The sequence below is a fragment of the Manis javanica genome, chromosome 11 (genome assembly GCF_040802235.1).
Source record: "Manis javanica isolate MJ-LG chromosome 11, MJ_LKY, whole genome shotgun sequence".
Classification (NCBI taxonomy): domain Eukaryota; kingdom Metazoa; phylum Chordata; class Mammalia; order Pholidota; family Manidae; genus Manis; species Manis javanica.
The window spans coordinates 101652920-101679078 of NC_133166.1; the positions used below are offsets into that span (position 1 = coordinate 101652920).

At 43.2% G+C, this 26159-nt stretch overlaps 1 protein-coding gene across 12 annotated transcripts in view; it reads right to left on the bottom strand.

Annotated features, from left to right (window-relative positions):
• SRGAP2 (SLIT-ROBO Rho GTPase activating protein 2) overlaps positions 1-26159 on the bottom strand; it is a 225303-nt gene that overhangs the window by 61482 nt on the left and 137662 nt on the right. For all 12 annotated transcript variants that reach the window (XM_017648950.3, XM_017648947.3, XM_017648948.3 and 9 more), the window contains 3 exons: positions 9953-10015; positions 2049-2264; positions 1371-1499 (listed from right to left, as the gene is read on the bottom strand). In XM_017648950.3, coding sequence (XP_017504439.2) covers positions 1371-1499; positions 2049-2264; positions 9953-10015 — 408 coding nt within the window. The remainder of the gene's footprint in view (positions 1-1370; positions 1500-2048; positions 2265-9952; positions 10016-26159) is intronic.

The window sequence follows — 26159 nt, forward strand, 5'->3', positions numbered from 1 at the left end:
TCCACTGAAGGACAGTGTTCCGACTGGCATCAACAAGCAGAGAGAACAAAGAGGTGCCTGGACAGGGCTTAGGGCCCCACTTACCCAGGGAGACAAGACATTCAGGGCGTTAAGAGGCCAAACCTACTGAATCAAAAAAACCTCTGGCTGAAGGGAGACAGGTATTTGTATTTAGAGAGGTTCGCAAGCAACTCTCAGGTGAGGCCAGACAGAAGTACCAATGTCCAATCTTCAGTTTGCCAGAGAGAGGCAGTGGAGAGGGGAGACAGCGCAGGGTTCCCAGTGGTTCAGGAACAGGCTCCCCCTGCCCCCGAGACTGCCCAAATCTTGGCCCAGAAGGCCACATGATGCTGTGAAGAGTGGCGGGTTTGTCTGTGGAGAAATCAAGGCAGGCAGACAAGTACGTGAGGTGTGGACAGAGGCCTGCAGAGCCCAGCTGCGGCTCACTGACAGCCGAGGCAAAATTCAGGCCTCAGTGGGCAGAATAGCTAGGATATGTCCGATGCCCTCGGGAGCAGGACGCTGATGCTCCAGGCCCCTCGCTTTGATGAACTGGGCCGGACTGGAGTCTGCTGGTGAGAGAGGGTGTAAGACTGAACTCTAAGGTTTGAGGGGAAGCAGCAGTAGAAAGGTCAGGGCTGATGCATAAGGCCAAAGAAGCTTATCTCCCATGCCTGCCCCAGCAAAACATACAGGCCTTCTAACCTGCTTCTCTCATCATCTGTGTGCCACATATCAAAAGGAACAGGCCGGATGCCAGGGGCTTCTGGATCCCCTCTGACCAGGATCCTAATTTGCAGTGCGTCTTCAGGGAGATAACCCTGTTGAGCCTAGATTCCTTATCTACACACTGGACAGAGTAATTCTGGCCGAAAGGGTGATATGACAATCAAAAGAGATCACACTGAGAAACATTAAGTGCCATATAAATGTAAGGTATGGCATTCTAACTCTTTTAACTCTTGCCACTCACTTCTATGTGCAAGTAGCCCATCTAAGGGAATATTTTCTGGAAGACAGAAGCACATAGTTGTTATGAGCCAGGGGTTTAGTAATCGGACCTAGGTACACAATTTGCTTCCGTCACTTATTAGTGACTCTGGGTAAGTCACCTAAAGTCTCTGAACTTTAATCTGTAAAAATGGAAATAATCATGCCTTTCTCCCAGGATTCTAGTGAGGACTGAATGAGATAAGGTGTAAAGTGCTTCACCTGGTACCTGGCACATGGCAAGCCCCTGATGGACTGTGGCTACTATCTTCATAATTGTTCCCCAAATGCTCCAAGATGCCTGAGCAGCTGAGGAACACCGGACCAGATCTCCCAAACCAGGAAAGAGGTGCCTTGAGTACCTGGCTTTAAGCACTTACATCAATGAGGTCAGACAGGTCATGGATGTAGTACTTGAAGACAGATGCGTTGGTCGCCTCCAAAGCCAGTAAATACTCATTCCGGGCTTTAATGGCCTTCAGTTTATTCTCAGTGTACTTGGCTTGGCGCTGAAAAGGGAACAGAAGTTCAGTTTTACAATTTTTTTCTCTTTAAAGAAGAGATTGTTCTCTAAAAGATGAAAGTACAGTACATTCGAGAACCACAATTGTGCCGCTACTCCCTGTGCGCATCTGCCTTAAATTGAGTCCTAATTCTGTTTAATGAGATTCAAGGGCATAATGTAGATCAGCCCAGGGAAGGTTAATGAGGCTCCCTACTTTGGATGCGTGTCCCACTTCAGTGCTATTAGCTAATACCACTCTCTAGCCTTGCACCGCCCCCCTGAAGGGGGTGTCACTACACCTGCTCCTGAACACCTGACAGGTCTGCAGGCTCCGGAAAGGTGACTACCGTTTCTTGTTGATCTGCCCACATGCTCAAGTTCCTCGACTACCTAGGGCTTCTCCCAGGGCAGATAGCAAGGGCCCCCTTTAGGTCACCAAAAGAAACCAGAGCTCCCTCGTTCTGCTGCGCATAGCACCTCCTGGGAAATGGCCCCCGGTCCTGACTCCCAGAGCACTCCTGCCCAGCCCCGAGGGCCGCCCGAGCAGACGCACCTTCTCCTTCATCTTCTCGATCTTCTTCACTGAGCTCCTCCGGACATGCTTCTCCTCGATGCGGACATTGGACGTGGAGTCAGGGGAGCGTGGCGTCTGCCGGTCCTCCTGCTTCACCGATTTTCCAATTTGCTTCTCCTCCTGTTTCTCCGCCTCCTTTAGCTTGCTCTGGGCGCTGATGCTGTCGGCATTGTACATGTGATACGTCTTCATGACCTGCAAGACAGCCCCCGCCCCCGCCCCCAGAGGTCAAGCCGAGGGGGCAATCTCTGCTTGACAGACTGACAGACTCAGCCAGACCTCTCCCACATGAAGCAATACCTCCTACTCATAGGGAAAAGAGTCTTAAGGGTTTTGTTCAGCAAACATTATACAGTAAAGACCCTTCCAAACACAGGAAAGCAGTCTTTGAATTGAGGCGGTATTGCTTAGAATTAAAAGGACTTCGTGTCTGTCTTCCATCGTGTATTATTTACTTCTGTTTGATTAACGTTGTAATCATTACTCTTTTATAGCGGCCGAGTAGCTTCTATCCCTTGGTCTTCTCAATGTCAGCAGAGAGGAAACATCACCACTGCTCAGTCTAAGAGCAAAGCCTTCCTGGGCTGGTTGGGAACCCTGAAGAGGGCAGCACAGCCTGTGGACCTTCCAGATATAAAATGGGGAGGAGGAAAATGCTTGAGAAGCTCTTTCTAATGGCCTAGCCTTCTGGGGGTCTGTCTGGTCTGCTTTTTCCAGACCAGGTACCGTTTCTCCCAGCAACTCATGCTGTGGCCACGATAAGAATGGCAGCTACCCCGTCTGAGCACGTACTGTGCTCCTGGCCTCGTGCCAAGAGCTACGCCTTGGTCATTCGCTCAGCCCTGTGGTCTAGACAACAATCCTATAAAGGCTATGAACCCGCAGAGCCCCCCAGGTAAGAGCCTGAGAAGGAATGCAATCCACAAGGGAACCTGGAGTTGTCCTAGGAAGGAAGCAGTATAAAAGGAGAGAGATACAATTTTCAAATTTCCCTCAAAGCAACTGTCTGGGAGTCCAGTTCCTTTTCTTAATGAGGAGGCTGGGAAGCCTGAACTTGCATTTTGTGTCCAATCCTCCAAAACATGCTACTTCCAGCCTCAAGGGGCCTGCTCGTCCCTGCTGGCGCTTTATGCTTCTGCACAGGGAGCCGCTAGCTTCTATCTGGGAATTAAAAATGCTTGATAACAAAGCAAACAAGCTGGAGGTTAAGAGTGCTGACATTCTGGTGCCATGAGATTTCTCTGAGAGGGAGAATTAGGAAGTGTGGGAGTTAGGGTATAAGTGTGTGGCGGGGTGGACTGAACAACAGAGGAGAGCAAGGGCGCAATATTAATAATCATCTCCACACTTAGTACACACTGTGTGTCAGGAGCTTTACTTACACTACCTCATTTAATCCTCATAGCAACTCTAGGAAAGACATGCTATGATTTCCACTTTTAAGGATGAAGAAACTGAGGCTCACAGAGTGAATCACCACATCCAAGGTCACACTGCTAGTAAACGGCAGAGTCAGAATTAAAACCCAGGTTTGTCAGACCGCAAAGTCCATGATCTTAGCCAGGAGGCACCAGTGCGTCTCCTCTGCATAGGCCTAGAGATGGATTAGTTGGGAGGAAAGGTTAAGTTCAGTCAAGAGAGGCTTGAAAAGAGATGTTAATTTCATTTTTAGATTTGAGTTTATAGTAGTCATCTCAACTGGGGGCTAATTTGGTCCCTGGGGGACATTTGGTAATGTCTGGAGACATTTTTGATTGTCACAATTTGGAGCTTGCCACTGGCATCGAGTGGGGAAAGCCAGGGATGCTGCTTACAACTGTACACAGGACAGCCGCCCAACAGTTATCTGGCCCCAAAAGTCCATCATGCTGAGATTGAGAAATCCTGCATTAGGGGGACTTTGTGCATATAGTCAATAGTTGCCCCCCTTCCATGGGGATATGTTCCAAGACCTCCAGTGGATGCCTGAAACTGTACTCAGTACCAAACCCTATGCTTTTTTCCTAGACATTCATGCCTATGAAAGTTACCTTATAAATTGTGCACATAAGAGATTAGTAACAATAACTAATAATAAAATAGAACAATTATAACAATATACTGTAATAAAAGTTATGTGAATGTGGTCTCTCTCTCTTTCTCTCTCTCAAAATATCTCATGGTACTATACTCCCGCTACTTCCTGTGATGAAGTGAGATGATAAAATGCCTACATGATGAGATGAAATAAGTGAATGACGTAGGCATTGTGACATAACGTTAGGCTACTATTGACCTTCTAACAATATGCAACTGACACCACAGTGCAAAACCGCAGAGAAGTGGGGACTGTATATACTAATCCCTTAAGATCAACTGGGGGTGGAGGAAGGAATAAAGAATATAAGGGCATTGACAAAAATCAAACTACATTATAGAGTTAAATAATGTCTCATTTTGGATGCAAAATGTTTCAAATCAGCTTCACCTTAGCCTGAACTTGACATCATTTCCCATAAGTGTTAAGATCTACTCTGTATTCTCTACACAGAAGTGATATTTAACAAGCAACGGTGTTAAAAACCTCTCTAAGTAATTCAAATGGCCCTTTAAGTTTCCAGGTTGACTAAGAAGTGAAAAAGAACATCTACTATCCTGGCTGAAGAAGGGTAGACAGGAGGCTCCTTCTCTCTTTTCACTTGAATGTGACCAAGGGATTTAAAAGCTTGAGTGAACAGTTATAGAAGCGAACAGTTTTTAAGAAAATGATTTCCTATTTCACGAAGATGTGTGATAAGAGGAAACAAGGAACACAAGAGACAAAAAGAGCTCAAAGGCATAGTACCAATAAGACAACAAATGAAGTGATGAAAATCAATAATTTATATTGCTCTTAACCCCTAAAGAACTTAAAGAATTCTCTTTAAAAGAGTAAAAGACTACCTTATCCAAGAAACTATAAATTTCTAAGGATAAGTACTACTACTACTTCTTCTGTGTTTTCTTCTCATCTCTATAGTTGGGAAATATGTCATATACACAGTGATAGTTTTACAATGTATTCGCCCAAATGACTTAATGACGCTGACCCTCTCCTCTGTGGAAATACGAGAGGAACAGAACTAGTGTCCTCCAACTTGAGGGAAAATGGAGGCATCCAGAGGGTGAAGCTTGAATATGTGGTGTCAAAACAACTGGAGAAATAGGAAAGTCAAGATAAGATTTGGAGAAATAAATACAGTGAAAAAGGAAGGTACAAGTACCAACTAGGGAAAAAACTTAGAAGTCTGAATTCTCAGTTCTACAAAGAATTCACTTTACTTTGAAAAAAAACTAAATCAAGTCACACTGAAATGATAGAAGAATTTTTATTTTTAATACTTTGTAGGAAAACAAAAAGAGTGACAGTGAACGATGAAAAGCAGAGAGTTAATAGTAACTGACCGATGAGCCCAACACCAAAATAGGGAGAAGCAAGAAGCAAGAAGATGGGCCCTAAGAGGGGCTGACGGCAGTGGGAGGAAGGAAGAGCTAAACACAAGCGGGACTGCTGAAAGCCCGAGAACATTCAGACTCCCAGCTCCCACCCCCTCCCCCTCCGTAGTGGAAGACTAGAGGTTTATTCTCTTAGGGAAGGTCTATGCACTGGGGACACCAGAGCCAGCTGAGGGTGGGATACTGAACTAAAACAGGAGGATCAATTGAAAATTCTAAATTGAATGATGAATGGCCCAAGCCTCTAACTCAACCCCCAGACAAAGGTGGGAGGTCACGAGAGCCTTTTCTGAGGAATCTGATAAAAGCTCTATTACTACTGACACATGGGCTTCCTCAAAGAGACAGCCCAGTCAGGTAACCCTGCAGGGAAGACCATGGTTGATGCAGCACTTCCAACCAGATCTTCAGTGCCTCATTTTAAAATATAAGCAGGCAGCTAAAGATGACCAGACATTTCAGGGAAATATCTAAATGCAAAGATCAAGACCAAAATAAGCAATTTAGAGAGAACAGAAGTATATAGAAAGAAGAAAACTTCAAAAGCAACCCACCAATAATGTCCCTAGAGAGATCAATGAGAAATGAAAGGGCACTGGATTGTGAAACAAGAGCAGGATGCAACGAGAAGGGAACATTTAAAGATGACTAAAGGCCCTCTTGGCAATTAAGATTCACTGCAAATATCCCTCCAAGAAGCCTGACTTCAGGCCCCTCCTCTGTGCACACGTAAAAAGAGTTATCACGTCATATTTTACTTGCCGCTTTACATTCCTGTCTTTTCTACCAAACAAAATGCCTTAGTTCAGGGGCAGCCCTTACTCGTCTTTGTATCCCTAATGCCTAATGCTGGAGACAAACATGCAAACAGAATTGAGGGACTCTTCACTGACATTGATTCAAGGGAGCAGGTGCTAAATACCAGTCTGAAGTGGCTCCACAGCAAACAGCTGCTGCTCCAAATCAAGGGGACATGTATCAGGGCGAGGCCAGAGGCAGCAAACCTCTGGGGCAACAAGAGCCTCTGTCCCAACACCTCTATTTTCTTTCTTAATTCTATGGCTCTCTGGGCTCTTCCTACTCAGGCAATCCATGCGGCTTCAGGGCCCCCACATACACTCCTCCCTGTGGGGGCTTGCTGGGCTTTTCCAGATATAGCCTCTGGGTACAACTGAGGCAGAGAATTCCAGAGTTCTTTGGGAAGCAGTGTGCTCCAACTTCAAAGGCATTCTTGGATCATCAGTCAGAAAATGAAAACCACGTATGCCATGGCCTACAAACGAGCCAGCTCGTTGTGGGGGAAGAACATGCGGAGGAGAATGCTCTCTGGGACGGCTCTCTGAGGAGCAGCTGTGGGAAGCGGCCCCTGGCACAGTGTGCCAACCCAGAGAAACCAAAGGCCCTTCAGGCAGAAAAAAGGAAGGTATAGAAGGGCAGTTGGCTACTTACGGTGGGAGTCTGGGCCTCTTGCCCAAAGGCATCTTTATTTGGGAACACCTGGACCCTGCTGCTTGGATCATCAAGGTTCAAAAGTACTTAAAATGATCGACCACTGGGCAATCAGTCTCCCAAAAAGAAATATTTGTGGGCACTAGAGGCAGATACAAGGTAAGAAGAGCCCTAAATGTGGTGGAATGCTTATACCCTTCGTTTCCTTTATTATCCCATCCCACAAATAACTGTCTATAGGATCACTGGAACAAGAGATCCTTCCCTGCCTTCCCAAACAGCAAAAGGGGAAACCTCCATATTAGGAGCCCTCGCTTGTTCTCTTAACTCTGAGAGGGGGAGGGTATATATAACAGCAAATGGTTTCCCAAAGTGAGCATCCGATAGTCCCAAGTTCCTGCTCGATGAAACCACTGTCCCATAGAGGGTGACCAATCGTCCTGGTTTATCCAGAACTTTCCTACGTTCAGCACTGGAAGTCTCATGTCCCATGAAACCCTTTAGTCTTAGGAAACCAGGATAGTTAGTCACCCTAATGCCACAGGCCCTTATACACACCAAATCCCACGCTAATCTCAATGCAGAAGAAACAACTCATAATTCTATTCTCTGAACTTTCTAATGGCCTACAGAATCTGCAAACCTGACTTTTAACTATAGCCTGGTATTTCAGTAAGTATGACTCCCCCAAACCCATCCTGCCCCAGGATTCGGAGATACTAGTACATGGAGTATATGGAGACCGGGCCGTAGAGGTAGGAGCACCCTGGCAGGATCATACAGTCAGTGGTAGGCCAAGTAGCATTTGGGTGCCTAATTCAGGAGCCTAGTCATTAGACCAGAGTTTTTTCAATCTTAGTACTACTGATATTTTAGGCTAGATAATTCTTTGTTGGTGGGGGGGGGCTGTCCTGTGCATTATAGGATTCTAGTCATATTCTGACTTCTAGCAACCTTCCAACCCCACTTGGAACGATCAAAAATGTCAGGAAATTTCCAAATGTCCCTTTGGAGGAAAGATCATCTGCGTGAGAATCAGTGTCCTAGGTATTCTCTACTCTTCTCTTTCTTCCCATTACCGACTAACAGAAAATGTCAAATTTTAATTATGGCCTCGGGCAGATTATAGATGTGTGTACCAATGCACCTCATATCAGGGGACGCTGTTCCCAGCCAGTCCTGTTTGCACACCAGCGGGAGACTGTACGCTCTGCACTGACTGGGGCCTCACAGTGGCCAGCGTTGGACCACCTGAAGACTGCAGGCTGGGATGCCGGCTCAGCCCTCCTCAGGCCAGAGCAGCAAGTTCCAGGGGTTTCTTCCTTGCTTCAACACAAATCATACCCTTTCACTTACTTCTTTTGCTGATTTTTAAATCACAGTGTATTGGGAGATCTAGGGCACTGAGTATAAAGCTAACAGATCCCTTGACACAGTTCCTCTGCTGCCTCAGGCCCCACTGGAGAAGTGGCACACTGGGATTTTAGTTGGTTTGGGGTTTGCTGGTCATCCACCCTACTCCTCCCCAGAAACTGCAAATAGCAGAGACCCAAGATGCTTACAGGAAAATAAAATTCACATGATGACTACATGTGTCATTTTCTACCATACTGCATTCTTGATCAGGAGAAAAGAATAACTCTTCCTGGTGCCTAGAAGATGCTCTAAAAATAATGAGCAGCAGTAAAGCATTTAAGGACAAGGGGGTTCAGGAAACTCCTCAGCCTGAAAATGGTTCACATCAACATGCTTGTATTTTTAAAAAGCTGTAACTTCATTGGAAAGACATGAAAATTTGGGAGCCGAGCCACAGGGTGCCATCTAACTAGCTGGTCTCAGAGCATTCGAGTCACAGAGTAGAATCTCCAAACAAACTGAGTGTCACTGGAGACAAGTCTGATGACTGCTCTACTCTATTTACTTGCTTAACAGTTGCCATGACAGAACGGCCACACCTAAGCTTTTGGATCAAGAACACGGAATTCTCAGATCCCAAATGCCTGTGATGCATGTCACCACTGCCTGTCTTCCTGTAAATGTTTTAAAAAAAGAAGAAAAAAAATGCAGTGAATAAGCAAGTAAACACTGGAAATCAACTTCAACTCCAAAACAGGATGGGGCAGTCCTGGAGAATGACACAAAGGCCTGGAACAGCCCAGCTGGAGAAGGGGACCCTGAAGGGCTTTAGCTGCACAATCGAGATAGTCCCTGAATGGCAGCAGGAATTTCCTTGGTGTGCATGTGTGTTTTAATTGTAATTACTGAAACATGGCTGGGGGACTACAAACCACCACCACCTCCCAGTGCACAAAGAAACATGTAGCAGCCATGGGCATCACGTGCCTGAAGCACCAGTCATTTCAGAACAGATTGTGTTTTCTCCAAACCCACAGGCTGTCTCTTCACTGAGGTTTGGCCTTTATAAAACCCCAGGGAGTCAATGCAGAGCTCTCTGCCTGCACTGGTCCCTTATATGAGGGGCACTTGAGGACTCTGCGCTTCCCTCTAGAGCACTTGCTCTAGTCTCCAGCCAGTAGATCAATCCAAGGACTGATGCAAAACCTTGAACAATAAATCCTTTCTAACAGACACAGGTTAACATTGCAATGCAGGTTCTGCTCCTTGCCGTTAGGTTTGGGGTCACTGGTTTGCTGCTAATGGGAGTCAGTCATGCTGGTGGCCTGGGCCTTGGCTGATCTCCAGCGATTATGCCCCAAATGAAGCCAGGGTTCGCTTGCACAGCTGAGGAGGGATCTCATTTTGAGCAAGTGTTTTTTTGGCTCATTCGAGTTTGAAAACAAGGGCATGATAAAAAAGAGATGGGTGGAGTCCCCCCAACGGGGACCACGCACTGTCATCAACCTCGGCTCAGTTCCGTTGCTGACGTGACCATGGTCACAAGCTGCCAAATGCTGCTTCCCCCCTGCTCGTTAAAGAGCCAAGCAACCCGTCGGATTTACCGAGTAGAGCTCATTGAGGACCTTCATCAAATCATCCTGGAGCTGCTGGCCGACTTCTTTACTCTGCAAGGAAAGAGGAATGAAGGTTAATTGGGAAACGGAAGGAGGGAGGAGTGGGCAACAGAGACAAGTGCAGCCCTGGCTATACAAATAACACAGACTCAATTACGGCCCCTTATTGAATCCAGCAAATCAGATAACCACTCCGATCAGACCCAATTATGGTCAGGTCACTCAAAGAGTTTAAATAAAATAAAATGTGCCCCTCCTGCAGCCTGGCAAAGGCAATCATTTGGAGGAAAGATGGTTGTAGCCTTTGATTTTTCAACTGGTCCCCAAAGAGCAGGCCTGAAAGCCACATCCTACCTGGCAACTGTTGTTAGGTGGAACAAGTTTTCTTGGATACTTGTAGTCAAGCATTCGCAAGAATCGTGGATGTGAACTGGGATGAGGCAGGAAGAACTGTAGAAACACCCAAGGGCCTCACCATACCTACCTTAACAGGAACTCCCGCGGAGGGAGGAGTTACCGGTCACACCTCTTACTTGCCGGATTTCTATCCTAGACTCTTAGGGCAGTGGTGCCTCAATGACGGCGGGTGGCGAGCTTAGCTAATGTTCACTTCTTCTAATATGTGTTAAGGGGTCTCCAACTGGTTAATCCTAAGCAGGGGTGACTCTCAGGTTCTTTGCTGCTGCCACTCAGGGCTGGCCTCCAACCACCCAGATAGAAGGGCAGAAAGAGAGAAAGGTGAGGAAGCAGGGTGGAAAAAAGAGCCACACCTTCCATACTGTGTTTGATGCCAAGCCCAAGAGAGCAGGGGATCAAAGCGACTGGCATCACTGGGTCACTGAGAGGGAAGCCCTTGCTTTATCTTCCGCCAGCTCCTTCTGGTTCTTTCTTACTAAAAATCAGACACCAACAATGTCCTTTTAACAGAAGGTCTAATACTAACCCCTGGCCCAGCTCAGCTCCAGGCAGAGAAAGGAAGAGGGCTTGCATGTCAGAAATGTAATCATTTAAGATCTTGCTTTTTTCAAGATGTATGCTTTTAAAGATATTTTTTTTCTGATTATAAAAGGAATATGTTGATTGTTATAAATAAGAAAACCAGAGGTCTCTCAACAAAGAAAAAGTGACTCTAATTCCTACCACTAAGAAATCAACTTTTTATGAAAAGCATTATATACACTGTAACTTATTCATTTAAAAAATGTATGTTGTGAACATTTCCCTACATATTGCTCTTCTATAACATTTTAAGAGATTATATTGACATAGCTCCTATTCCTGGAGATTTATTTTGCTTACAAATTATGATAAAACATGCTGTATTAAATTACTTTGTACATAATTTACACACACATCTTTCATTATTTTCTCCTACAAATAACATGGCTGAGTCCAAGACTACTCATTTATACCATTAAACTGCCCTTGAGTAAAACTGTACAATTTAAAATACCACCAGAAGCATGTAAGAATGCTGGACAATTTGACATGGCACCCTACTGTAATTTGCAGACCTTTGATTCAAGTGAGCCTGAACTTTTTTTTACATGTCTATTGGGTGTTTTCAGTTCTCTTTCATGCTTTGTGATTTTTCTCTTAAGGAATTAATTACGGAATGTAACATACGTGGGACCTTTGTCCAGACTGCGCCTGTAGTGGGGAAGGGGGGAAAAAAGCCCTGGATCAGCCATCACAAGAGTGTCCTATTCCCAGCTCCTCTACCACTGAGGGGATGACTTTGAACAACTCGGTTCACCTCTCTGGGCCTCTCTTTTCCTTCCCATAAAACGGAAGTCTTTGATCAGAACATTCCTAAGGTCTTTCCCAACCTCTCTCCTTCTATGATTTTTCATCATCTTTGCCTGGCTTCTGGAGCCCTTACTAGGTTCAAATACCATCCATGTCAGTGTGTGGTTGGCTGGCTTCGCTCTACAGCGTAGAAGATACTGACCAAGTCGTGCTCAAAGACTGAGATGCTCTACAGAATGGGTGGCTTCAGGGCTATCTTGCCAGTCTTAAATTCCCCATTCCCAAATGTCTGTCACCCATTGCCCACAACCACTGGCGGAGAAGCCACAAGACGAATGCCTTTCATCTAGGATCTCGCACACCAGCCTCTCCTGTGCACCTAAGGACAGCCAAGCTCTCTTGAAGCAGCAGAGGTCCAAGGAGGTGAAGTGTGGCAAAATGACTCACCAAACAGCCCCAAAGTCAGCAACAAGGTCAGGAAGTGAACATAAGTATCACTTCCAAAAGCTCTGAACCTCCGCCCAGCAACCCCAGACCAATCCCCTAGCCAGCCTCCCATCCTCCCTCACCAACTCCTTATGTTTAAATGACAGAGGTTAGAGGAGAAAGTGCCCCCTCCTCTATCCTGATGTTTACCCATGACTTAAATAATTTAGCCTCAGGAGGAGGAGGTCCGAGGACAAAAAGCATAACCAATAAAATAGCAATTAAGCCCAGGCAGATGTTTCCTTTCCTGCACCGATTAGTTGGAAAAGGACCGACTCAACTATTATCCCTGTTTATTTGAACAGGCTGCTGAAGCGATTCTGACTTATGACTCCCTCTGGCTGAGGGCTGGGCTGGGAACGCACGTGTAGCCAGCCCAGTTAAAGTGTACGTACAGTAAGGCCTCCTGCAGCCGGAGCGATTCTGACTCAAGGAGAGAAGGAGAAAATAGCCACTGCTTCTCCTTTCACAGATGACAAAAGGCCACGGTTCTCTTATTTCGGAAACCTTAACTGTGTGCCCCTGGGGACACGCACAGGCCCCAGTGGCCTGGGGAAGGGCTTCCGTGCTGGCTGCTGTGGAGGGCCTGTCAGGGCTGGGAAGCTACCAGAGGTCCCACCCAAAGACAAGGGGAACATTTATTCCTGGGAGCAACAAAACCTGGTGAGGCCCAGGACACGATAATGAAGACTGTAGGGCCTTTCCGTTCCCTATAAAAAAAGCAAGGGTCTTCGAGGCAGGGAAGAGAAAGAGAATTCACTGAGCAGTCTTTGTGTGCTATCACACAGCCTGCATCTCTTGTCTTTAAATTTTTTTGGAAGAGAATGAGTCATCCAAACATTGCAGGAAACCAAATAGAAGTCGAGGGAAAAAATTACTTTGGGCAAAGTTTTTCTCTTAAATGTTTGCATAGTAATCTTTGCCTGGAAAAAAAAAAAAAGACGCCTAAATTTAGAATAGAGATGTGGCACAGTTAACAATGCTGGTTCTATGGGATAGGAAGCGCCATGGTGTGCTCGGGAGGGGATCTTATTTTGAAACTCACCACAACTGAATGTGTTTCCCGAGGCCGCCCCCCTGCCTGCTGCTGGGGCGGGGCTGATCGGAAGGCAGCGAGATTGCAACAGCCCCTGCCAGCTGTGCGCTTCCAAAACGGGCAGGGAATCCTCCCTTCCCTACAGACAACAGCACCGGACAACAGAACTGAAACGCGCGGCCTCGCTTCCCTGAGACTGTGACGTTCCAAAGCACAGAAAGGGTACAGCAGCTGAGACCGAGGGACACCTGCGGCTCTGGGCTGCTGGCACCCGAGGCTGGTCTCTCGTCTTTGGATCAAGACATGTCCTGAGCTTGGATGGGTCTGTCTATTTCCCAAAGACCACTGACTATGGAAAGGGTCGTAAAACCACTGCTCATCAGGGAGATGACCTATTGCCTGATTCTCCAGTTAGATGAGCACTACTGTGGGGTGGGGGCTATCTGCTTACCGGCTGGCTATCTCTACTACAAAGCTGTGTTATTTGACAAATTTGACAAGCACAAAATTACCCCCTATATGTATGAAAGAGAACAAAAAAAAGAGGAAGGCATAGCTCTGCCATGTGGTGAGAGCCAATTTCAGCCCCACCCCGAGGGTGGGCGGGTGAGCAGGTAGGAACAGTAGGGTCATTTACTTCTCTGCCGATTTGCCCGTGTCAGCAGTTTTCCAAAAAAGAAACCAATTTTCAAGGACAGCTATCTCCCTCCACCAGGGCTAGCAACCTTTCCCTACCCTAAAGATACTTCTGACCAACTGCTTAAAAAAATCCAGTTTCAAACTGAATTTGCATTTACAGATATCAGAGGAAAGGGACACAAACCCTATATGAAGCCCTGGCCGCAGAAGCATCCCCAGATGCCGAGGAAAGGTTTCAGGGGCACTCGCTCACCGCCTCAAAGAGGCCAAGTTTCCTAAGCTGGAGCTTTGCCTGACATGCTTCTGGTGGGCACTGAAAGGAGCGGCTGTCTAGCAGCAGGCACAGTGCAAGGTGATGGTGGCCCCGTGCCCAGCCTCTTCCCAACTCAATTCAGTGACCAAAATAAGTGGGGAGCATTAAGCATACCCAGGCTGGAGGGGGTGCAGGCAGTGCTGATTCTGCAAATCAGAACTCAGGAAGGACTTTGGGGTGTCCCCTCGTCCATGCTAATTGGGTATATGCATTTGCTCATTAAGATACCATGTGGAGGCTTGAGGAAGACTATGCTCCAGTTACAATTTTATACTCGGGGAGCCTTAGGCAGTATAAAACACAAACATACTGAACTGCAAAACTTTTATAGAGAGGGAGGCTGGGAGCTGCCACGAGAGGGAGACCTGAAGTGCTTTCACCTTCTGGTAGACCAGGAATTCAAAAAATACATTTTTAAAATTGCAATGCAGTGTAATATGCGTGTGTCTGCAATGAAAGTACATATTATGTGTAAAGCATTCTGATATTTCCTATTCATCTCTATATTTTTATGTTAGTCATAACTCACAAAATTCATTTTACAACTCATTAATGAGTCATTATACACAGGTTTAGAAAGGCTGGGTAGGCTCTAAATGTGGAATTAATAAAGAAAATAATGGTTAAGGACTAGAGCTCCCCAATCAAGACAGGCACTATGTAACATGCCCTCTCAAAGTGGTGGATTGGATGTTTGACAGATTCAATTACTAGATATTTTCAAGGGAGGAAATGCTAGATTTTTAAAGAGTGAGCAATAAAGAGTCTATTGGCCAACATGTAAAGAACACCTATTATGGGTGCCTGCCCACCAGACACGTGATCTTGCAAGATCATCATTAAAGCCTCGCTCCGCTGTTCAAAAAAAAGAACACCTATTATGTATCAAGCCCTTGTGGTTTGACTGGGAAAATAGCAGAGCATTCAGGACAGTTTCAAAGTTTACAACCAACTGAGAAAGATGGACATTCATCTGACGTCTGAGCCTATCAGAAAGTAACTCTTCTAGTCTCAAACGCATTCCAGAAATGGAACTTCTTCAGTTAGTTTTCTAATTGATGACTAATTTTGTTTTTCTATCTCAGCCAAGAGGTTTCCACACTAACTCCACAGCAAACTAGGTGTTGAATCTAGCTTGTCAGAAACAGACATCTGATTTCAAACAATCTATTACATAGCAAGTCTTTTTTCTTTGAATTTGCCTTTCTAAGCTACTAATAGATATTTCAGGCTATAATGATACTACCTCAGTATAAGTGACTCCCAAAGCAGTCACATTCCATTTTTAAAGAATTCCTTGAGCTTGTCAGCACCATAAAAAATAATCTCACCAGCAGCTCCTTTACTTAGAAGTGAATGGGCATAAACTCTCCCAGTGACCAGAGCTACATTTTAAAAGAATATGTCAGAAATCTGGCACAGTCTGCCACCCATATCTATCTAAGAATTCATCTTCTGAATCACAACTATTTTCTCATTTACATTCCTGTTTATCTTTAGAACTTAGTCTAAAATAAAAAAGCCACTGAAATATAAAACTATCTAAAACTAATGAAAGGAAGATTGTAACTTTTAAAGGACCTTCCTGTATTCCATGGTGCCCTGTGCACTGCTTCGAATATAGTAGCCATAAAACAATCAGCTGTTGAGTCATTAGGTCAGATTTAATTCACTTAAACCCTACATTTTTGCTAATGACAAGAATAAAACAACAGAGCTGCATTTTCTTCATATAGATTTTTTTTTCTTCATATAGATTATTAAAAGCAGAAACTCTATCAGAAATGATCCACAGGAACTCTTGAGCTCCAGAAGTTGAAAATGACTTTTTCAGAGTCACAGAGCCATTCAGCATCCTATCTAGGATCATATGCAGATTCGAAGAGGGGGGACATACATACAGACTCTAGAGCAGGATTTGAGTCCTGCTTCCACTCCCCAACTGTATGGCCTCAGGTAAATCATTTTACCACACGGTGCCTCACCTTCCACATCTGTGAAATAGGATAATAATGAGATAATCCATGTCAAGTGCTTAAAACAGAATCTAGCACCTAGTATGCTCCATAAATGTTAGCTATCAGTAATACTGGCACCCAGCCCTGTCAACCCCCACGTGAGTGTCTTTCCACCACATTCTGTTGCCCATAAACATGCTTATGATCATGTATGTCAAATTGGGAAGGTCCCTAGAAGCTAAATCCCTCTGATGGGGGACTCTATCAATCCAAAGGGAAGAAGAATCTTTGTTTTTCCTTACGCTGCCTACTGCACACAATCCATTCTCCAACCCAGTTTCAGTAAGACCCAAAGGAACAATGACTCTGTAAGAAATACACAGTTTCCCAGAGGGGAAAAAAAGTAGGTGTTTAGCAGAAAGGAGGAAATCGGGCAGTGGGTGGGGAGAAAGGAGGTGTAGAAGGAATATAAGAAGGCTAGAATTACTTTCTATCCCTCCAGAGAGATTAAAGAGAAAGATCCCACTCAGCTGCACAAAGAGGACTTGGTTCAGTGGGGATCATAAATTAAACGTCCAAGGGTAGGAGCCCCCTTGCTGCCTAGGTTGGAGAAGACACAGACTGCCCGTCCCAAGTGCCAGTCTAATGAAATCCAGGAGCTTTCTTCTCTAGGGCACTCGTTTCTGAAAGACATTTCCTTGAAGCTTTTCCAGAAGTTCTGGAAGGCCCGAGTAGTCAGGCTGGTAACCCCCCGTGATTGCTAGTAGTCCTGGGACAAAACCCACTCTCTGGCATGACAGTGAACTCTGTGGATGCAGCTCCTACCTTCCGTGGACACTCACTATGCTATGTCACAATTGACCAGCGCCTCTTTCAGGGAAACTGAGTCCCACGGGGGTGACTGGAACAGGGGTGGGTTGGAGTGGGAGGCGGGAAGAGGCTGAAGGCCCTTTGCTCTCCCAGGACCTCAGATGGTAAAACACAGCCCTATAACAATCTGAATGTTCTTCCCCAGTTGTTTCAATCTCTCAGAATGGCTTATTCTAATACTAAGAAAATAAGCTGAAGCAACATCCCTTAAAGGAAAGAGCCCATCAAGTCTGGGGCTTCATTTCTTAAATCACCACTCTGATCCTCTTCCTGGCGAATTTCCATCTTTAGCTCTTCTGTTAATGATGTCAGTGGGAGTATAATCATGTCCTCAGGCCCTGACCTCTAGTGCAGGACATCTCCCAGGCAGGACACTAAAGGCACAGGAACGGTGTCTAGGTGATGTGGCACCCTTGGGTAGGTTGGGACACAGGGGACAAAAGACACAAAGGCAAACAAGTGGGCAACCTGAGAGCACAAATCTCTCAGCAGCTATAAAATGAACTCAGAGGAGAAACTCAGTGAATTGGGCACGAAGGGGGGAAAAAAGAGCTGGAATGATAAGGTGCTTGCAAATATATACCTTCCTCCAATAAGGAATTCCAGGGGCTGGGGGATGGGCAGAATGCCTGTGTGGCTCCCGGATGGTGGCGAGAAGGCAGGAAGGACAGGAGTGAAGGACAGGAGTTAACGTAACGTAACGGGGCTCATCTGAAAGCTGGCGGCGTGGACACGCTGTGGAGAGAGGCCTGGTAGGAAGTAAAACTGTCAGCAGCACCCGTACAGGAAATGCCTGGGGCACTAGGAAAATCGCTGATTAAATAGTTTAAGAAAGAGGAACCCAGCAGCAGCACCAATTCATTGAGGGATCTGTGTAGTTTTAGTACTTTTGGAATTGCCTGAGAATCCCACCGTCACGAGAGCGGAAGGCTCCAGAGGGTTCAATTAGGGAAGGAACATTTTCTTGCCACTCCAGGTGCCAGAATTGGGTTGAAGGGGAGCATGAACTTAATTCTGGGAGACTGAATAGTGTTCTTTACTGGCAGAGGATCAGAATGCATTTCCCTGGGGCTGGGGTAAAGATCTGAGATGGGACAACCTGCTTCCGCCACAGCGGCGGTCTGCAGCCTTGGCTCCTTATCCCCACTATGTCCACACGCACAGCCACTCCTATCAGTCATGGCCCACATACAGCTAAAAAAAAAATCTATGTCCTCGGAGGAGGGCAACTTCCCTCTTGCCAGTACCTCTTCCCCAATGAGAAACCCCTGAATTGTCAGAAGGAAAATGGCCAGGGTGTGGAACTGGTGATTTCCAGTCTCCAGCTCTGATTTCTCACCGAAGCACTTCAATTTTTCCTCTTCAATTCAGGCTTTATAAACGTTCCAGGTACACTTGAAAAGAATGTGTATCTGTCTGCAGTTCTCAGGCACGGTGCCCATGTATGTCATTTAAGCAAATTTTGCTGTTTTTCTAATCTTATATAGCTTTACTGATTCTTTTTCTGCCCAGCTGTTTGATCATTCTGAGATAGATGTATTTAATCTACTGGAATTGGTGATTTGTCTCTTTCTCCTTTTAATTTTGACCCTTTTGATTTACATATTTTGAGGTTATCTTATTAAGTATATACCTCGTCCTGGTAACTTTAATCTTTAATTCTGAAATGCCCCTCTTCATCTCTAATAATACTTTTTGAATTATAATCTACTTGGTATGATTTTATCAGAGCTTTCTTTTCCTATCATTTTGCTTTAAACCTTTCTAAATCCTTACATTTAACATGTATCTCTTTTTATTACCAAGATATACCTCAGTTCAGTGTATTTAAAATCTGTCTGATAAAGGATCTTTTAATTTTACATGAGTCAATTTACATCCATTATAATGACTGATACATGTAATACTCTACACGAGTCAATTTACATCTGTTATAATTAGTGATACACATAATACTCTGTGTATTTATTCTACTTGGGGTTCGTAATGCTTCTGCAATATTTAAAAATTTAGGTTTAAATCCACCAACTGGCTACATGCTATTTGTATGACCTGTCTTTACAGTCCCTTTTCCTCTCATTTCTTACCTTCTTTTTTCTTCCACTTAAAAACATTTAGTGAATAGAGGGCAAGTACCTCAACATAATAAAGGCCATATATGACAAACCCACAGCCAACATCACACTTAACAGCAAGAAGCTGAAAGCTTTTCCTTTAAGGTAGGGAACAAGACAAGGATGCCCACTCTACCCAATTTTATTCAACATACTTCTGGAAGTCCTAGCCATGGCAATCAGACAACACAAAGAAACAAAAGGCATCCAGATTGGCAAGGAAGAAGTCAAACTGTCCCTGTTTGCAGATGACATGATGTTGTACATAAAAAACCCTAAAGAATCCACTCCAAAACTACTAGAACTAATATCTGAATTCAGCAAAGTTGCAGGATACAAAATTAATACACAGAAATCCATCGCATTCCTATACACTAACGATGAACTAGCAGAAAGAGAAATCAGGAAAACAATTCCATTCACAATTGCATCAAAAAGAATAAAATACCTAGGAATAAATCTAACCAAGGAAGTGAAAGACCTATACCCTGAAAACTATGGGCCACTCTTCAAAGAAATTAAAGAGGACACTAATAAATGGAAATTCATCCCATGCTCCTGGCTAGGAAGAACTAATATTGTCAAAATGGCCATCCTGCCTAAAGCAATCTACAGATTTAATGCAATCCCTATCAAAATACCTACAGCATTCTTCAATGAACTAGAGCAAATAGTTCTAAAATTCATATGGAACCACAAAAGACCCCAAATAGCCAAAGCAATCCTGAGAAGGAAGAATAAAGCCAGGGGGAATTATGCTCCCTGACTTAAAGCTCTACTACAAAGCCACAGTAATCAAGACAATTTGGCACAAGAACAGACCCATAGACCAGTGGAATAGACTAGAGAGTCCAGATATAAACCCAAGCATATATGGTCAATTAATATATGATAAAGGAGCCATGGACATACAATGGGGAAATGACAGCCTCTACAACAGCTGGTGTTGGCAAAACTGGACAGCTACATGTAAGAGAATGAAACTGGATTATTGTCTAACCCTGTACATAAAAGTAAACTCAAAATGGATCAAAGACTTGAATCTAAGTCATGAAACCATAAAACTCTTAGAAAAAATTATAGGCAAAAATCTCTTGGACATAAACATGAGCAACTTCTTCATGAACATATCTCCCCAGGCAAGGAAAACCAAAGCAAAAATGAACAAGTGGGACGATATCAAACTAAAAACCTTCTGTACAGCAAAGGATACCATCAGTAGAACAAAAAGACATCCTACAGTATGGGAAAATATATTCATAAATGACAGATCCAATAAAGGGTTGACATCCAAAATATATAAAGAGCTCACACACCTTAACAAACAAAAAGCAAATAATCCAATTAAAAAATGGGCACAGGATCTGACAGACACTTCTCCAAAGAAGAAATTCAGATGGCCAACAGATACATGAAAAGATGCTCCACATCACTAATCATCAGGGAAATGCAAATTAAAACCACAACAAGATATCACCTCATACCACTTAGGATGGCCAACCTCCAAAAGACAAACAACAACAGATGTTGGAGAGGATGTGGAGATAGGGGAACCCTCCTACACTGCTGGTGGGAATGTAAAATAGTTCAACCATTGTGGAAAGCAGTATGGAGGGTCCTCAAAAAACTCAAAATAGAAATACCATTTGACCCAGGAATTCCACTCCCAGGAATTTACCCTAAGAATGCAGCAGCCCAGTTTGAAAAAGACAAATGGAACCCTATGTTTATCGCAGCACTATTTACAATAGCCAAGAAATGGAAGCAACCTAAGTGTCCATCAGTAGATGAATGGATAAAGAAGATGTGGTACATATACACAATGGAATATTATTCAGCCATAAGAAGAAAACAAATCCTACCATTTGCAACAACATGGATGGAGCTAGAGGGTATTATGCTCAGTGAAATAAGCCAGGCGGAGAAAGACAAGTATCAAAAGATTTAACTCATCTGTGGAGTATAACAACAAGGCAAAAACTGAAGGAACAAAACAGCAGCAGACTCACAGAACCCAAGAATGGACTAACAGTTACCAAAGGGAAAGGGACTGGGGAGGGTGGGTGGGAAGGGAGGGATAAGGGGGAAAATGGAGCATTACGATTAGCACACATAATGTAGGGGGGTGGGGACATGGGGAAGGCAGTATATACAGAGAAGACAAGTAATGATTCTATAGCATCTTACTACACTGATGGACAGTGACTGTAATGGGGTATGTGGGGGGGACTTGATAATAGGGGGAGACTAGTAACCATAATGTTGTTCAAGTAACTGTACATTAACGATATCAAAAAACCAAACATTTAGTGAAAGTCTCTCTTTTAGGTATATTCTATGTGTTTGGACACATGCACAAAAGTGTATAACCACCACCAGAAGAGCCCTATTATCCACCAAGAAAATCTCTCATGCCCCCTTTGTAATCAAACTCTCCTCCATCCTTAACCCTTGGGTGCCATTGCTATGTTCTAAAGCCCTGCAATTTTGCCTTTGCCAGAGTCTTTCTTACCTTCTTTTGGTCTACACTTCATTAATTGAGGTTCCCCCTCTCTTAGATTGGTAGAGATACTATTTCTTCAGCGATAACCCTAAATTGCCTTGACTTAACAAAGTCTAATATAAATTAATACTCTTACCACTTTCTGAACACCTTTAAACCTGTTTCCCCACCCCCACCTAGACACAGATTCTATTGTTGCCATTTACATTAATTGAACATATGCTTAAAACCACACATGAGATTATTATTGTTGTTTTTTAACAGTCAATATTCATTTAGATGTACACTCATATATATATAATTTCTCTTTGTTCTTTCCTGCATCTCCAAGCTTCTTCTGGGATCATTTTCTGTCTGCCTAATGAATACGACTTAGTGTTTCTTTTAGTGCAAGTCTGCTGGTGATAAATTCTCTTAGATTTTTCTTGTCTGAAAACGGCTATCTAGCTCACCTTCATTTTTGAGGATATGCCTTTCAGCATTCCATTCCATTATCACCCATCTTCTATTGTTTCTGTTGAGAAGTCAGCTGTCAACCTTGCCGTTGCTGCTTTGAAGGTAATAGTCTTTCTTTCCTCTCTGGCTGTTTTTAGGATTTCCCTGTTATGGTTTTCAGAATTTTACTAAAATGTGTCTACATGTAATTTTCTTTGTCTCTATCCTACCTGGGGTTCATAGTGCCTCCTCAATCTGGGACTTGATGTCTTTTCTTCGTTTGGGGCAATTTATAGCCATTATCTTTTCAAATATTTCTACCCTGTTCTCTCTGTTCTCTTCTGGGACTTTAAATGTATGCATGTCAGGCCCATTCACCACATCTCACAAGAATCCAGTGTACTTCATTTGTATTTTACATCTTTTTATCTCTCTAAGCTACAGTATATATATTTTTTCTGACCTATCTTTCAGTTTATTCTTTATTCAGTTTTATCTAATCTGATGTTTAATCCATACACTGAGCTATTTTAGTTACTGTATTTTTCAGTACTAAAATTTGTTTGATTCTTCCTTTTAAAAAAATATTGAGATAAAATGCATATACATACAACTCCCCATTTTAAAGTGTACAATTCAGTGGTTTTTAGTGTATTCACAAATTTGTGCAATAAACACTGCTATCAGATTCCAGAACATTTCATCACCCCAGAAAGAAACCTTATACCTTTTAGAAGTCACTCCTGCCCCCACTTCTCTACCCCTAGCTTTTGGCAATCACTAATCTACTTTCTTTCTCTATGAATTTGCCCATCCTGGGTATTTCCTGTAAGTGGAATCAAATAATATGTGGCCATTTGTGCCAGACTTCTTTCACTCAGCATATTGTTTCCAAGTTTTATCCACATGTATCAATACTTCCTTCCTTTTCATGGGTGAGTAATACTCCATTGCATGAATATGCCACATTTTATTTCTCCATTAATCAGCTGATGAATATTTAGATCGTTTCCTCTTTGGATTTATGATGAATAATGCTGTTATGAATATTCATGTACAAGTTTTTGTGAGAGTAGGTTTTCAGTTCTCTTGTGTTATATATCTAGGAGTAGAATTGCTGAGTCATAGGGTAAACCTGTGCTTAAGTGTTTGCATAAGTTTTGCTTAAGTTTTTGAGGAACTGCCAAATTGTTTTTCACAGCATCTACCCCATTTTACAATTCCACTAATGATAAGGGTTCCAATTTCTCCACAACCTTGCCAACCCTTGTTATTTTCCTTTTTCTTTTTAAATGATAGCCATCCTAGCAGGTATGAAGTGACATTTTACTGTGGCTTTGATGTGCAATTCCATAATGACTAGCAAAGTCACACCTCTTTTCATGTGCTTCTTGGCCATTGGTATACTTTCTTTGGAGAACTGTCTATGCAAGCCTTTGTCTTTTTTTAAACTGGGCTGTTTGTCTCTGTTGTTGAGTTGTAAGAGTTTTTTATATATTCTGCATATTAGATCCTTATCAGATATGATTTGAAGATCCTTTCTCCCAGTCCATGGGTTTTCTGATTTTTTAAATAATGCCCTTTGAAGCATAGAAGATTAGAATTCTGATGAGACTCAATGTCTGTATTTTCTTCTTCTGCTGCTTGCACTTTGGTGTCATATGTAAGAAATTATTACCTAATCCAAGGCCATAACTAATTACACATTTTCTTCAAGAGTTTTAACCCTTACATTTATGTCTTTGATCTATTGTAAGTTTGAATCTTTTTAATAATTTCCAGTTTTCTGTTATTATTATTTGATTTCATAAACATATCCACAGTTAGTGTAAAGTCTGTATGATAACCATTATACAAAGCTCCTGCGGGTCCGTTGTTTTACTTACAAGCACGGTATATACAAAACGATGAGAAAGATATTAGGTTTAGGATGATAGTATCTTCCACTAGAGAGGATTTAAATTTGCTTCTAGCTACTAACTATCCTAGATCACTTTAATCCAATTAGGGATTAAGATAATTTGAAGCTAGGCTTCAGTCCCTCTGAGACTGCTGAGGTCTATTTCTGGTTCACCCTTACTTCTAAACTGTATCCCTGTGGGGTTCCAGAGCCTGGGGAAGTTTACTAGGGTTCCCCCTCCTTGGCCTTGAATTCTAATTTTTGTCCTGTTAGTTCTAAAAGGCTATTAAAAGCTCTGCTCAGCTTCTCAGCCCTCAGTGATCACTTCTAGCACAGCAGATGCCTCCTGGGGAAAAGTAGCTCCAGAGAAACAGAAGCGTAGGTCCGAATTACCTAAATCACCATTTCTAGAACTACAACTCAAAAGTTTAATCTTTGATAACAGAGATTATCTTGTGTTTACATGTAGCCCTCACCACGTCCCGTGCAACGTGGGATACCTAGTTAAGCACTGAAATACGCTTTGTATGAAAGAATGACCAGTGTTAGTGACAGTTAAGGCTTTACCAAATTTATGTTTTAAAGGTTGTTTTAAAGTTGTTCATCTCCCAGGACATGGTAACCAAAATATTCTGGTAAAACAAAAAAGAAGCAAGCCTGAGCTTTTAAATATGGTTCCTCATTACTTCCCTAGGGGTTTTTCAAGGACCACAATCCATCAGAGGATAGGAGGAATCTACTTCATATAGAGGGCATCTTTGAAATTAGCTATAGTGATTGTGAATCCAGATTCAAATCGCAGGCATTTTATAGTGACCCAAAAATCCATCAAGTGGAGGAACTCCACACAAAGTTCTCAAAATCAGTACATATGAAAGTGTTATACGGGGCCATCCGGGGTCTGAGGAAGGTTTGGCCCTCTAGTTCCTGGGACATATGTGAACATGTCAGCTTCACCAGCTATCTTAAACTCTTCAACAGCACACTGGCCTTTCCTCAGTGACACCATCATAACACAGAAAGAAGTAATCACTGACTTCTCATTTTCTCTCCAGTCTTTGGCTATATGCTGCTGAATTTTCCTGCATGTATGTCTCACATCCGTCTCCTTTCCATTCCTCCTGCCGCTGCTACCACATTGCTACCCTTATTACCCTGCCCTGGACTAGAGGCCCAGGCTTTCGGAAACAGCAGCCCTATTATATCATTTTCCTATGAATCAACCTTCCATGATTCCCAAATGCTCTCCAAATAAAGTTCAAACTCTTTGGTCAGGCATTCAGGGCTCTTTTCAGCTTTGTTTCAACAACTCTCCTCATAAATACTCTGATTTAACCAAACCCTTTACTCCACCCTCTGTGGAGTCCTCATGCATTCCTGTGTTCCCTTTTGTCCTGCAGCCTATTCCTTCCACATGGAATGTCCTTCCACTCCAAACCCCTCCCCCTCCACACCCACACTCACAACTCCCCATTTTCCATCCCTAACTATGAACTCACTTCCATTCACTAAAAACCCAGATCATATCACCTCTCTGCTTTCTACATGTAAAGCATTTGGTACCATGCCTGGCACAGGGTAAATCTTCAATATAATCCTTAAAAAACGAGTGTGTGCATGCATGTGTGTATCATGTGTGGTAGGGTGGAAAAGATATAATTTTCAATCATTGGTGATATGGAAATTGCATTATCTATTTTTTCTAAATTAAATCGTGCTCTACCTCACATTATATATAAAAACTGGTTTCATGGGGATGACCTATAGACCATATGTGAAAAACAAAACTATGACTTTTAGAAGATAATACCATGTAAGTAAGACCTTAGGGTAGAAAAGGCTTTCTTCAGCATGGCAGGAAAAGCACTAACAATAAAGGAAAATAGATACAACCATATTAATATTATAAACTTTTACTAACCAATAGAAAATATGAAAAGAAAAAATAGATAAGGCACAGTGTAGGAAAATATGTCTACAGATATAACCAATAAAAGGATTAATGCTCAGAATAAGCACTTCACAAAAGAATGTATCTAAATGGTCAATAAAAATAAGACAAGGCCCTCAAATTCATTACTCATCAGATGAATGTAAATTAAAACCAACATGACAATAGCTGAACTTGAAACAGTTCAAAGTAAGGCTACAGTTAAAATTAAAAATCTGACATACTAAATGTTGACAAGGAA